At 36.2% G+C, this 13,004-nt stretch overlaps 1 protein-coding gene across 16 annotated transcripts in view; it reads left to right on the top strand.

Moving 5' to 3' along the window:
* Window positions 1-13,004, top strand: part of PKP4 (plakophilin 4) — a 169,086-nt gene that overhangs the window by 118,313 nt on the left and 37,769 nt on the right. For all 16 annotated transcript variants that reach the window (XM_034425615.3, XM_034425643.3, XM_034425634.3 and 13 more), the window contains 4 exons: window positions 4,283-4,474; window positions 5,761-5,977; window positions 6,254-6,386; window positions 9,312-9,525. In XM_034425615.3, the coding sequence (XP_034281506.1) occupies window positions 4,283-4,474; window positions 5,761-5,977; window positions 6,254-6,386; window positions 9,312-9,525 (756 nt within the window). The remainder of the gene's footprint in view (window positions 1-4,282; window positions 4,475-5,760; window positions 5,978-6,253; window positions 6,387-9,311; window positions 9,526-13,004) is intronic.

Below are 13,004 nucleotides of genomic sequence, written 5' to 3' on the forward strand. Positions count from 1 at the left end.
TTTGCCTGCAAACACACTTCCACCAAAGAACAACTTTTCTTCCTGCATGAATGCCTGCGACAGCATGCCCTACCCTTATTTCATATTTCCTGCACATGGTTTGTGTTCTTCACAGAAGAAAAAAATTATTGCCCTACCATAATAGTTGTTTGTGGACAAAGTTTTATATACCTGAATTTCTCAAAATTCTCATTCATTCTCTGATTCATTACAATGTGTATTTTCTGATTCCCTGTGTGTAATATATGAAACATTTTTATTTTAATAAATTTGAAACATAAAGAATAAATCTCCAAATGATTAAGAGGATGACTTTATATGGCCTTCTATTTTTCTGTTGTAGCAGATTATAGCTTAGCAAAAGAAGTGAGAAAGAAACAAAGGGGAAAAAAGTGAACATTCATTTTGTTGTTAAACATAGCCAGCAAATACATATTTAAAAATATAAAAATGCTTATATTATAATAGGATTTTTTAATGCAGAATTAATACTATTGTCCATACAGTATTGGTTAAGGATGTTTCCACTCTTGAAGTGACAGTTGTTTTTTAGATGCTAATTTAACTGAAAAGATACTGAAAAGGTGGTATGTAATAATTAGTGATGTTCCACAAACAAATATGTTGGTATCATAATCAATTACATTTTCTAATGGAGTAATCCCATAGTACAAGTCTGATATAAGAAAATAAAAATGTCTTTGCTAAATCAGGCCAAAGCCCAACTTAATCACGCATTTTATTTCTTGGAATGGTCAACCACATGCTTCCAGTGTGCTCACAGGCAGATGGAGCCATGATGCTCTCTTGCTGGTAGTTGGAAGCATGCTGCTCCAGCATAAAAGTAATATTAAATGTTCAAACTAATAAGCCTCAAAGGATCTGCCTTCCATGAATTTCTCCTTTGAAAGCTTTCTAAGTTAGTAATCATCAACCCTGATTATCAGAATAGAAATACCGTATTTTCCAGCGTATAAGACGACTGGGCATATAAGACGACCCCCGACTTTTCCTGTTAAAATATAGGGTTTGGGCTATACTCGCCGTATAAGACTGCCCCTCTTCCAACGCACACCAAATAAAAATTAAAAAACATCAACTGGCTCACCCACAATGTAAAAGCAGCTGTGCTAGACCCAAAATGGCCCCTGCAACAAGCAGGAACGTCACACAGCCACAAAAAGCCCCAAAAAACAACTTTCACACTTTACACACACACAACACAACACAATACAACTGGCTCACCCACAATGTAAAAGCAGCTGTGCTAGACCCAAAATGGCCCCTGCAACAAGCAGGAACGTCACACAGCCACAAAAAGCCCCAAAAAACAACATTCACACTTTACACACACACAACACAACACAACAGGCTCACCCACAATGTAAAAGCAGCTGTGCTAGACCCAAAATGGCCCCTGCAACAAGCAGGAACCTCACACAGCCACAAAAAGCGCAAAAAAACAATTTTCACACTTTACACACACACAACACAACACAACAGGCTCACTCACAATGTAAAAGCAGCTGTGCTAGACCCAAAATGGCCCCTGCAACAAGCAGGAACCTGACACAGCCACAAAAAGTCCAAAAAATCAACTTTCATACTTTACACACACAAAATTCCACATACAGCTTTGTGAGATTTTGTGTGTTTGTGTAGTTAGAGTGAAACACTACAAAAACACACTAAATCTCAGAAAGCTGCACAAATATTATTTTATTTTTATTTTTATATGAAAACTAAATTTAAAACTTCCTAAACTTTAAATGGCTAGGTCTAAAAAAGAACAACTAAAAAAAACCCCAATTAACTATTTTTTTTAAAGCTCCCAAAGGGGGAAAAAACTTACCCAATAGAACAGGGGTCTCCAACCTTGGCAACTTTAAGACTTGTAGACTTCAACTCCCAGAATTCCTCAGCCAGCTTTGTTTTGCTAGCTGAGGAATTCTGGGAGTTGAAATCCACAACTCCTGCCTGCATGATTGCAGGCAGGGAGTGGCTTGCCGATGGAATGGATTCAGGCAAGCGAAGCAAGGCAAGCGTTGCGATTAGCAGCTAAGGTAAGAAGCTGGAGGGGGAAAACTTTTTTCCTTTTACAGGGCTCTGGGCTCTGGCGATTCCAGCTGAGTTGCCTGATTAGCAGGCAACTCAGCTGGGATCGTCAGAGCTTCGATCGCCAGAGCCATTTAAGGCTCATCAGAGTCTTTCCGGCTGGTCTGCCTGGTTACAGGAGAACGACACCCGGCGTATAAGACGACCCCTGACTTTTGAGAAGATTTTCATGTGTTAAAAAGTCATCTTATACGCCGGAAAATACGGTAATTTAAATTATTTCTACAGAGCAAAGCTAGCCCAGCTTACTATACATTGCAGTCATTAACCTCTCTAATAGAAAGCACTTACTAACTGATTTTGGAAAATCTCTGACTAATTCACAGAAGCTACTTAACATCCAACAGACGGTATCTCTGGTTGGTAACTTGTACTTCAAGAAACCAATCTGATTTTTAAGAGTAAACACAATAACCTCCGTGATCATTCTCCATTTCTCAGTACCTCTGCTTTATCTATTTCATTTAAAATACATCAATCTCATTTAGACTTCCAAAAATGTCCTTAGGGCATTTGTTATTTCATTTAGATAATAGAAAAAAAAGTTGCCTGTTATCTTAACATTGATGACATTTTATTTCAGAACTCTTTAACAACCATTCACAATGGCTTTATAAGATAAATTATCTTTGGGGATCTTTTAAACCACATATTTGTAAACTGTCCAGAGTAACTTAGCTGAGATGGGATGGTGTGTGTGTGTGTGTGTGTGTGTGTGTGTGTGTGTGTGTACAAATATGATAGATGATAGATAGATAGATAGATAGATAGATAGATAGATAGATAGATGGATGGATGGATGGATGGATGGATGGATGGATGGATGGATGATAGATAGATATTTAAGTTGCAAGACTGCTGTTTTTATCTGTTTGAAGAATGGAATTGTGTTGTCAGATGTAAAGTAAACACAGCCTCTCTTATGCACTGTAAATTTAAATGTTTAACAGTCTCAATTGTACAATTCCACATGGATCTAGGAAAAAATAATTAAAAATGATAACTTACGGTTTGTTGGGAATGGTTCATTATGTACCAAATGTACATCTACTATATGTTTCCAAATTCTCACTGACTTTATTCTTATTTCAGTCAATCTATTAAAACACTACATCAGGTGGTATTATACAGTATATCAACAAGCTTGGCCAGGCAGCCCCACCAAAACTAGGAAGGGGGTGGGGGAGAAAGGTCAGGAGACTTCTGAGGCATGAAGAAAGTCTTATTTTTCAATAACAGCAGCACCAGCCATGTTCTCCAAAATCCAAGATGTTCTGGTTCTTACACTGACTAAATGTTAAATATTGCTGGCAAACACTTCAGAAGAAAGGTTGCAAGGTATAAGGACACATTTTTCAAGGAACCTTCTGACACAGTGAAGGTAACACATAGTCAGAATGTGAAGAAAGCTTCACTGGTTTAAAGGATCAAAAAGCAAATATCCACAAATCAGAGAATTGGAAATGAAGTAAATGTGATGCACTTCCTAGTTTGGTCAGTTTATTTGTACTGCATCATATATGGTTATGGGACAACTTTTTGATTTATATTGGAATGATCAGTAAAGGAAGGGATTGCTTTCCAAACCTAAGGCAATATACTAGGTAATAAACAAAATATTATTAACTATAATAGCATTACAGTAATCAATTTTCACATATTTTATTTCCCTGTCAACTTGAACAATGAACACAGATCTGGATAACATGAGATTGAGGACTTGAGGAGTAGAAAAATCATATGAGTTATAAATAAGAGAAAGTATCAGGAGAGAATCTGAACTTTTCACTTTAGTTCCAAATGAAAACAAGAAAGCCAAAAGAGAAAAATAAGTTCCTAAATCATGTAGAAAAACTGATTAAGAAAATTGGGTAGTCCATTCAAAAAGAAATGAGTTAGTAAGTAGTGAAATTTTCAGGAGCAATAATGGGCAATAAATAACAGTATGCCAATTCATTCCAAAAGTCTGTAAGTCTGGATATGAATTTATTTAGCTTAAATTATTTCCTACTTACTTCAATGTTTCCTCTTTGGGGGCTGTGAACTTTTCTTCTGGTTCCCCCCCGAGCATTGACAAAAACCTGGAGGAAGAAAAAAGATTACTCATGGTAATCATCATACATGATAATTGCCATTTATTACTTTTTTATGTTTTATTCTTTTGTAGGCTTAAGGAGTTCATATGCTAGTCAACATAGTCAACTTGGACAGGAGTTACGTTCTAATGTATCTCCTGATTTACATATCACTCCCATTTATGAAGGTAGACCTTATTATAGTCCAGTGTATCACAGTCCAAGCCATGGAACAGGTGATGTACCCCAAGGATCCCAAACTGCATTATATCGAACTGGCTCAGGTAAGTTTGAAGTTGTTATTTCTCTGTTGTCCTAAAACACCTATACCAACATTATATTCTTATTGTTGTGGTTAGATTTATATTCCACCTTTCATCCAGAATCATAGGATAAGGTAGGCTGATTTAGAGATAATTTGCTCAGAGGCAACCATTTAGATTGAAGCAATATTCCTACGTTTTGATAAAAAGTATAAAACAATGTAAACGTTAAACACTGTTTAGTGTGAATGCTTAATGAAAAAAATAGTATTTTGCTTTAAAAACAACAACCAAAGCAAATTTGGAGCAGATGTTGTGATTTGCAGGGAGGAAAATGTAGGAAAGTATTACTGTAGACCAAATTTATTTAGTTCTAAACAAGTCATTAACTAAATGCATTATTTATTGCAGACCAAATCCAGTTTTTGTCATGGCTAATTTATATTCCATTAATTTCAGTTGATTAACTTCAAAGAAGAGCTAAATTTGGATTTAGCTCTATTTATCACCTTTATGACTAACCCATTTGGAAGATAAAGTGTAAGAGATTAAAAAGTCGATCAGTATTGAAATTAAACTTCAAAAAAAATTTTTTTTACATAAACACTGTACCTTGCATCCTAAAATAACTTACCTTAAGGAAGTTCATAGAAGGAAGTACCTCAACTATTCCTCTCCTTTGAAATCCATAAAAACCTTCTGAAAGATTGTAGATCTATGACAAGCAACATGAGAAAAGGCATTATAGAATTTGTCTCTCATATAAGCCCCCCTCCACTGTGTGAACTATACTATTGATATTTATTTAGCAATAAACCTTAGAGTATTAATCAATGCTTATTTCCAAATATATTTAATGAGAGCAGTACTAGAATAAGTTTATTGCCTTTAATACTCATAAGCATTTGATTGGCTCAGCAGAGAAAATAATGATGAACCTAGGAGCCATTAATCCAGTGTTTCTTAGCTTCAGCAGCTTTAAGATAAGGGCTTCAAGTGCCCCCCAGCATGCTGGCTAGGGGAATTCTGGAAGTTTTGAATCCCATAAGTCTTGAAATTGCTGAAGTTGAGAAAGACTGCATTAGTCTGATGCAAGAAGGTTTCAACTTATTTTAGGGTCACAGCTATCTTCTGCTTAGCTTCATTCTTCACAAACCAATAGAGAGAGAAGCATTCAAGATATTTTTAACATTCTTGAAAAGGAATTAAGAAGAAGATAATGACAAAACATATATGTCGGTATCTATATATACTGTATGTTTGTTAATTGTACAGGGGAGTATTCTCATAATTATTTGGTATACCAGGTGTTGGAAATCTACAAAGATCATCTAGTCAGCGTAGCACTCTTGCATACCAAAGAAATAATTATGCGCTGAACACAACAGTTACCTACGCAGAACCCTATAGGTCACTTCATTATCGGATGTCTGAATCGAATTATAACAGGATGCAACATGCAGTCCCTGCTGATGATGGAACAACAAGGTCTCCATCTATAGACAGCATCCAGAAAGATCCCAGGCAAGTATAAATGATACTTTAATCAGTTACATGCAATTAGCACTAGAATAATAAAAATAAATCCTTATGTGATTCCTTCAATTTCATTTGTAGTTCTTCACCTCTGATTTAATTTAGTTAAGTTTAGTTACTGATATCCAAATATTCAAACTATTGTTGGATACAAATGTTACATGACACACATCCCCAAACCCACCTTTCTTAGGTGCTAATTAATAAATCTCATAAAATAACAATACATTCACTCTTTCCTTTGAATTTTCTTATCTACTGAAGAGAATTTGCATGGCGGGATCCAGAATTGCCAGAAGTGATTCATATGCTTCAGCACCAGTTCCCATCAGTTCAGGCCAACGCTGCAGCCTATTTACAGCACCTGTGCTTTGGAGATAATAAAATAAAAACTGAGGTATGGAACAGGTCTTACTGATCAACTGTCAGTGAAGAATATTTCATAACTATTAGAACACATGGCTTAACGTTGAAATACTCACCAGGTTAGACACCGTAAACTCTATGAATTGAGAAACCCTGTAATGGAAATGTAGCCATGCTTTAAGCTTCATTATGTTCACTAGAAAACCATTGTGTAATTAGTTATTTCCCTCATTAGCATTATAATATTTTGCTCATATATTTAGAAGCCAACCTTAGTGACTTTAGTGGAACATTTTCTAAATATTTGCATATAAGGCTAATGGGGAGATTTTTAAAAACTCAATTTTCTTTCTCACTGTAGCTTTTTAAAACAAGTATATGAATATTTATGAAGTTTTTACTGCAATTTATGAATATATGAAATGGAAGGGGAAATAATAGTACAAAGAATAGTGTTTAACTTTGAATTACTGAAAGTATGCTTTCCAGTATTATTTGCCATCTGTTAAACATTGAAAAAATCCATCTCTCTGGACAGTTCTCTCCTGTTCCCAATACAGTATTTATAGAAGGAAGTATATATATAAAGATAATCTTATTAAGCCAATTTCAAGATAAACAAATTGAAAGGTGTTTCTAGTTTTGTTTTTCATGCTTTCTCTATTTATAAGGGAATTAAAAAACCCAAATGCAGATTTCCAAATTCTAGGACAAAAGCATAAATGTTTTCTTAGATTTTATCCTTAGCAATTCAAATAGCAAGGATATTTATACAGAGATGGGATTTATTCATTAATCTTGAGGTCACCTGAGACTGAAGCAACACTCTGAATTACAGAGATGATTTGAACTACATTATTTCCAGTGTTTGCTTTCCAGTAGGAGATAAACAAGTCATCTTGGCAAACACAAAATATACTACATTATTTTCATTTCTATGTTGTTTTCTTTTTCTTTTTAAGTTGGCCAATTCCTGTAGATCAGTAACACAGATTACCTTGTCTCCCCATAACATTTTGATCAAAGTTCCTTCAAATTAGTTACATCTGCAGCATTGACAAAATGAGACCTATTTTTAGGTTTTGATAATTAATATATTACTATTAATAATAATAACAATGCCAGAATGAATGGAGCACCACTTGAAAACCATTGGCATTAATAAAATTCATCATTAATAGATTGCAACAGTCAGCTTTACTCAGAACAGCTTATAACCTGCAATGATATCTGTACCACCATCAGACATCCACATCTGTCTATCCCAGGTCCTTGGAAAAGTCTTGATAGGTAGACAGAAATTCCAAATCCAGTCTGAACACCTGGCTGACTGTGTGACAAACCATAATAACAAAAGAAGCACATTGTTAATTGTGAATAATTATTAAATACCATATTTTTTGGTGTATAAGACACACTTCCCCTCCCAAAAAAAGCAGGTAGAAATGTTTGTGCGTTTCTTCTTATAGAGCAAATGTTGCCGAAGCCCTGCACACCCGCCGGCCACCACCCTTTGGCCTCTGCCTCCCAACAATTTACCTCCTTGCAGCAAACAGCCTGGTCAGCTTCAGCACAACCTGATTTAGCACAAGCAGCTGATTGGCGGTTGGATTGGCCTCACATCCATCGCTGCTGCCGCCTATCACCACCTCCGCCCTCCCATTTTTGGTCTCCACACGTCCCGTTTTTGGCCTGTTCCAGGCAGCAGGGATAAGCGGCGGCAATCCCCAACACCTGGAACGGGCCAAAAACGGGATGCACAGAGGCAGAAAATGGGGTGCGTGGAGGCCGAAAACAGGATGCATAGAGGCCGAAAATGGGGTGCATGGAGGTAGCGACAGGCAGCAGCGGTGATGGGCAGTGGCGATCCCCACAGCCTGGAACAGCTGATAGGCAGTATTCCGGGAGGCCGATACAACCGCCAATCAGCTGCTTGTGCTAAATCAGGCTGTGCTGAAGCTGACTAGGCTGTTTGCTGCAAGGAGGTAAATTGCTGGGAGGCAGAGGCAGAGGCAGATTTTTTTCCCTTGTTTTCTTTCCCAAAAGCTAGGTGTGTCTTATATTTTGGAGGGTCTTATAGTCCAAAAAATATGATAAATTGTCTGAGTTAAAGGCCATGAAGGATTTCAGAGTCATACTGTAGAAGGCTGTAGTATAGGGTCACACAAATGACTATATCTCCTCAAGTATTGCATCGGCACACTTAATACTTCACCAGTGTTCATGGGGGACGTGTACATGTTCACACAAAATTTCATCAAAATCTGTGATGGTCGAGCAGGGACCCCCAGACCACTTAACATGGAATGACCCATTTCATATAAAAATAATACACTATATGTATATACTATATATAATATAGGGATTAAAATTCAGACTAATACCTCTTTTATGGATATATCAAACAACAAACTTCAAGGGGTGCATGTTGCAGTTATCTTCGTTAATGTAAAGACGCTTGAAAAAATAATTTTCTCTAAAAGCTTTCTTTAGAGACCTGTTGTCTTTCAGAGGTGTTACACCACAACTTCCATCATCTGCAGTCAGAACAGCCAAATATTTTTGTGGCCAGGGATTGGGAATATTATTTTTACAATCATATTTAAGATTTTAAGATTGAGAAAAGTGTCTCTCTAAACTGTTGAGATGTAGCCAAGCATGTTTATGAAATTACTGTTAATCGGATTTATTAAAATATGTGTGATTCATGTTTTAATTCCAGTTTATTGAGTGTAAGAACATTCACTTTAACTGAAAATGGGGGGATAGATAATAAACATACTATACACAGCACTATATTTCAATAAATTAGACATGCTGTATATCCCCTAGAAATGCCAAATATTAAATAGGCAGACAAGTAAATTTGGTCTATGGAACTTGTGTGAGAAAAATATATTTTTCCAGAATTCCACTTCACATATTCACTGAATCCTTTATTCAATATAATTTATAGGTGTGCAGGTTAGGAGGAATCAAGCACTTGGTTGACCTGTTAGACCACAGAGTTCTTGAAGTTCAGAAGAATGCTTGTGGGGCACTGCGGAACCTGGTATTTGGGAAATCTACAGATGAAAATAAGATAGCAATGAAAAATGTTGGCGGAATAGCTGCACTTTTACGGTTGCTGAGAAAATCAATTGATGCAGAAGTAAGAGAACTTGTCACAGGTAATTTTTAATAGATAGGAAATAAATGATGTATAGTTAGGTGCAATGAATATATGTGCAAGAAAAAGCCTTCCTTTGAAATAGTTATCATTTATTTGGGGGTGGGGGGAAACTTATCACAGTTCTAAACCATGTCTGTTTGGTTCACTGAGATTTATACCAAAGTTAGATGACCTGGTTTCCTCCAGATGTTTTGCATATCAGCTCCTATCATTTCCCTATCAGTTCTGGCCAGCATGTTCTTTTGCAAAGATCTGAGGGTGCTATCCAAAACAGTTTATGATATCTTATATGTGAGTAAGCCTTATCTCTGGTTGGATATACATAAGATTGAATTTTGGGATCTTTGGTGCTCTCTGAGCTTGGTGGTTTTCTTGCAGACACTTCACTACCAAATTAAATAATATGGTGCTCATCAGCACTGATGATGTTACCTATTTCGGTAATAAAATGTCTATAAGAAAACCACCAAGCTCAGAGAGCACCAAGGACCCCACAGTTCAATCCTGAACTACAAATAGTCTCTTCTATAAGATTGTATTGATAACTCAGGTAAAAATTTAAAATACTGCCTAAAAGCCAACATTCTATCTAGAAATTATTTGAACAGTGTAAGATGTTTAGTATATCTGTATGATTTCATTATGTGATCAGACTTAAGAAATGTGCTGTGTATTTTCTGCATGATAAAAATTCTGTTCTCCTATTCTACTAATACAAGCTTGTTTAAATATATTTTTAATCCTTGGATAGCTGAAATCCGGTGATATTTACAAATGTCAATAAGGAAGACTGATCCCCTAATTTGGGAAATATATTCTGTAAGAACACAACATTGTACAGTAACACTTATTGACACCAGCTGAATATAAAATCTGTGGGCAGATGTACTTCCTCCATATCTTATTTTAAATTCAAGTACTGGCAAACTAGGGAGTTTGTATCTTATGGGTAGTTTGTGCTCCTAAACACTGTAACTATTCACCTTAAAATAATCCCTTTCAAATTCAGAAATCTTAACTTCTGACACACATGAATGAGTGTACGTGGTTGATTACAGTTTTAGAAAATTATTCACAGTGTTAGAAAATATTCACACATTTCGCTCTGCTTTACAGAGTGTGACACATGCATTAAGCATTAGCCAAACTGAACTTCTGGAATGTTGTTAGTTTTTGCAAGTTATAAAGAACAAGGAAATCTGCAATACATGGAGTAAATTAAAGAAAAGAGAGAGAACATAGACTTTTTTCCTCTTCGCTCCCTGTATTCTTGAAAAATATCTCTATTCGCCATTTCTCTGTAGACAACTTTTAGTTCAGTAAATCTGCTGCTTCTAACCTGTTTCCCTAAATCTGGTGCTTCTAACCTACTTAACCTGAAACCTTCAATCTGCCTAGAAAATTGTTCCATCACTGCTCAGTCATTCACTCTGAATACTCACATACAGTGAGTTGACAACTATTTCCTGCATTTCTCTATTGCAAAACTAAGACAGAAACAAAAATCATAATACAATTGCTTATGATAGAGAATAATATTACAACAGCTATTTTTGGTAGCTATAATAATTTGAAAAAAGAGGAATTTGGAATTCTAGTGACATTCTTTGCCCATCCTGGTATACCTCAGTAGTCAGAAGAAAAGATGGGAAACTACTATTGTCCCCCTGAACAACAATATTGCAACAGAAGGTTATAGTGCTGGCAGGAAGTCCTTCTCTTGCAAAGTTACGACGGACCTTCCCAGAGCTACTTATGATTCAATTTCAAAGTTATGACAGTCAGTTCCCCTCACATGCAGTCATGTGTTTGAATTTTGGGCATTTGACTATTGGCCTGCTTTTACAGCCATTTGCAATGTCTTAAGGTCACATAACCACAATTTGCAACATTTTTTGCCAGAAACTGGTTTTATTTTCATTTCACACAACAAAGATCCATTGGCTTAAACGGGTTTGCTTAAACACTGTGGTGTTCATTTAACGACTGTTGCAAGAAAGGTCGTGAAATCTGGCACGTTCACATGGTGACCTGCTTAGTGACCAATACAACGTATGATCATAATTCTGGATTCAATTACGATCGTAAGTCAAAGTCTACCTGTACTTATTTTTCCCCCAGGATATTGTAGAAATATTCTCTCTTTATCATTTCATTCAGGATATTATTGAACTGTTGCTTATACTAACTACTTAGATGATAATTTGATTAAATTAAAAGAGTACATAAATAGCATGATATTATTAAACTAGTCCCACTGGCAATTTAGTATATAACAGATGCCAATTTTGGCCAAAGTGCATTTTCAGTCCATGTCATGGATCATGTATAATGCCAAAGATTCTGAATATTCCATTGCACAGCCAGAAGGTATGCATAATATTTTACATAATAATGTAATATTCATAACATTAGCTCTAATATTGCCATGATTCTCTCAAACGCTAGTATTCATGTTTTTCATGAATGATGATACTTAGTTGGATAATATATTGGCATGTGGGAAAGATCTTGATGGATGATAGAAAAAGATGCTGCCTAGAGCAAAGTTCCCCAACCTTTCTGTCTTTGTAGACACACACACACACACACACACATACACAGGGAAGGTTCCGTGCAATTGGCATGCAAGCGCACACACTCACCATCACTTCTGCGGCTCAGTTCAGAAAGGCTCAAGGCCTGGTAATGGGCCGCAACATGGGGATTGGGGACCCCTAGCCTAGAGAAAAATCAGCCAAGAATGGAAAAACTCCCCAGTGGCTTAAAAGTCAGAGAAAGAAACTTAGGAAGGACCTACCTAATAACTCAGGCTATTAAAAGTTGACAGCAGAAGAATCTTATTTTCAGGCTTTCAAAATACTGTTAATGTTGTTACCTAATGAAGTTATCTAGTCAGGTAACGAAACATCTGCAAACAACTGAGCTCAGAGAGCACTAAGGACTCCGTAGTTCAATGCTGAACTACATACATTCTCTTTTGATGGAGCCACATATGGATGTTGTACGTTTCAATAAGCATGCAAATGGCAGAAATTTGCATGTAGGCAAACCTCCACCAAGGAACAACTTATTCTTTCTGCATGAATGCCTACGACAGCTTGCCCTGCACATAAACGTCAGATGCAAACCTCCAATAAATTGCACTGCTGGATGGAAAATAATTCAGCACAGCAGCTGGAAAATGACACAACTAATAATCATAGATGCTGACCTCAGACTAGTCTGATTTAAGTTTAATGTTAGGCTCATGTTAAAAATAAAACAGTGCTATGGGTGGGGGGAATCGTATGCACTTGGCATTATACTTACATCATGAGTTTGACTCTACACATGCAAATTAACAGAAGAGCATAATTTCAAATTAAACCAGGATTTCCTGGTGTGTTACACCTGCAAGTGCAAGCAAGAATACATAATATTGTTGTAATTATGAATATATGAATATTTATTTAAATATGTTCTTTACACTTTATA

The sequence above is a fragment of the Pantherophis guttatus genome, chromosome 1, assembly GCF_059756535.1.
Source record: "Pantherophis guttatus breed Tessera chromosome 1, ASM5975653v1, whole genome shotgun sequence".
Classification (NCBI taxonomy): Eukaryota; Metazoa; Chordata; class Lepidosauria; order Squamata; family Colubridae; genus Pantherophis; species Pantherophis guttatus.